At 37.8% G+C, this 1,538-nt stretch overlaps 1 protein-coding gene across 1 annotated transcript in view; it reads left to right on the top strand.

The window, feature by feature from the left end:
* Positions 1-569, top strand: part of LeuRS-m (Leucyl-tRNA synthetase, mitochondrial) — a 2,809-nt gene extending 2,240 nt beyond the window's left edge. The window contains exons 3-4 of the mRNA XM_011303440.1: positions 7-236; positions 348-569. Coding sequence (XP_011301742.1) covers positions 7-236; positions 348-569 — 452 coding nt within the window. The remainder of the gene's footprint in view (positions 1-6; positions 237-347) is intronic.
* The last annotated feature ends 969 nt before the right edge of the window (positions 570-1,538 follow it).

A 1,538-nucleotide genomic window follows, 5' to 3' on the forward strand; every position in this document is an offset into this window, starting at 1 on the left:
GAAAAGTACAATTGGACTGCGTCGCTCATTCTAGGGAGTACGAAAGAGCTCTTGCTGCTCAAATAATAATGCTGGCACCTATGGCACCTCAATTTGCGTCTGAATTGTGGTCTGGCTTCTGCTCTGCTAAATATCATTTGGCTGGAGACGACGAGACCTTGAATATCGATAAAGATGTCCTCGAACAGCAGTGGCCTGAAATCGATCCTGAGTACGAGCTCGACCTCTCAATAATCGTGAGTTATATTTATAAATGAATTTTAACTCGGGATACAATGGAATAATTAAATATTATTATTGTTTTTTTATTTGAATTCATACAAAAATAAATGAATTATTATTTTTAGGTGAACGGACATAGTCTCGAAAAGATAAAAGTCCGGAGGAAAATACTGGATAATCTGACAGCTGAAGAAGCCGCTAGATTGGCATCGGAATCCCCGCAATATCGAGTGTTTGCTGGTGACGCTCCCATCGACTCCTTCAGATTTCATTCAGAGTCAGGCTGCGATGGAAGAATATATTTTAGTATTGATAAAAAATTCTCCAAAGCAGAGATCACCGCGTGAGACTTTCAATAATTATTATTTTGTACATAACGAGTAAATTAATTAAATGATGAATTTTCTATTTTGATATTCACCCGACATCGATTTCTCCTGCGTATCCATTATGTTTTATGGATTTCAAGTGTTTTATGTAGGCCAAGGGAATTCCACTTTCTTCGGCTCCTTTGAACATTGTTGTGCTGAAATTGGCTATTTTTATTTATAACATTTATAACATTTTGTTTTTAGACAGGCAGACCTGTAAAATTGCTTACGGAATATCCAGAGAGAAGGTAGGGGAACGTAAAATGGATGTTCTAATCATTTAATACTCGCTATTAAAGTCGAGTTTGTTGGATGATTGAACGATTAATTCAAGTGGAGCTACAATAACTCTGAATTGATTTCGATGGTGAAATATGGCACGATCCGCGTAATTAGCTGTACCATTGTACCGATTCATTACATATTGCAGTCGTCCAATTTAATTAATAATAAAATTCAGTTAATTACAGGTAAATGAGCGAAGGCTGTCGTTCTTTCGGTAATTCCTGCAGATTCACCGACTCCTCGGGGTTCTTGCACTGTTGGTATACTCGACATTTTATGGTCATCCCGTGAGGATCTTCTACGTCGACTTCAAGCGGAAAATAAATCGATTCATCAACTCCCTCTTGACGATCCAAATCCTTCAAATTACTCAAATCAATTTCCCAAATTGCCCCCCACACGTGAGAATTCGGGGTGGGGACAATTGTAGCTGATGCGCCTCTCCAGTTTTCAGAGTATCTAATAAAATCTAGTCTGAAGTCCTTGAAAAAAAAGTTGATGAAATATTTCTAGTTTTCAAAATTTTCCATTTTCCCGCGATCGTTAAGAAATGAACTGTTTTCGTACCTTCAAACGCCCGATGCCTTTACGCACAGCAGTTGGATTATTTATATGAATTCTTCGGGCCAGTAAATTACTGCCGTACCCAAAATACAGAAA

The sequence above is a fragment of the Fopius arisanus genome, unplaced genomic scaffold (assembly GCF_000806365.1).
Source record: "Fopius arisanus strain USDA-PBARC FA_bdor unplaced genomic scaffold, ASM80636v1 scaffold00031, whole genome shotgun sequence".
In the NCBI taxonomy this organism is placed as follows: Eukaryota; Metazoa; Arthropoda; class Insecta; order Hymenoptera; family Braconidae; genus Fopius; species Fopius arisanus.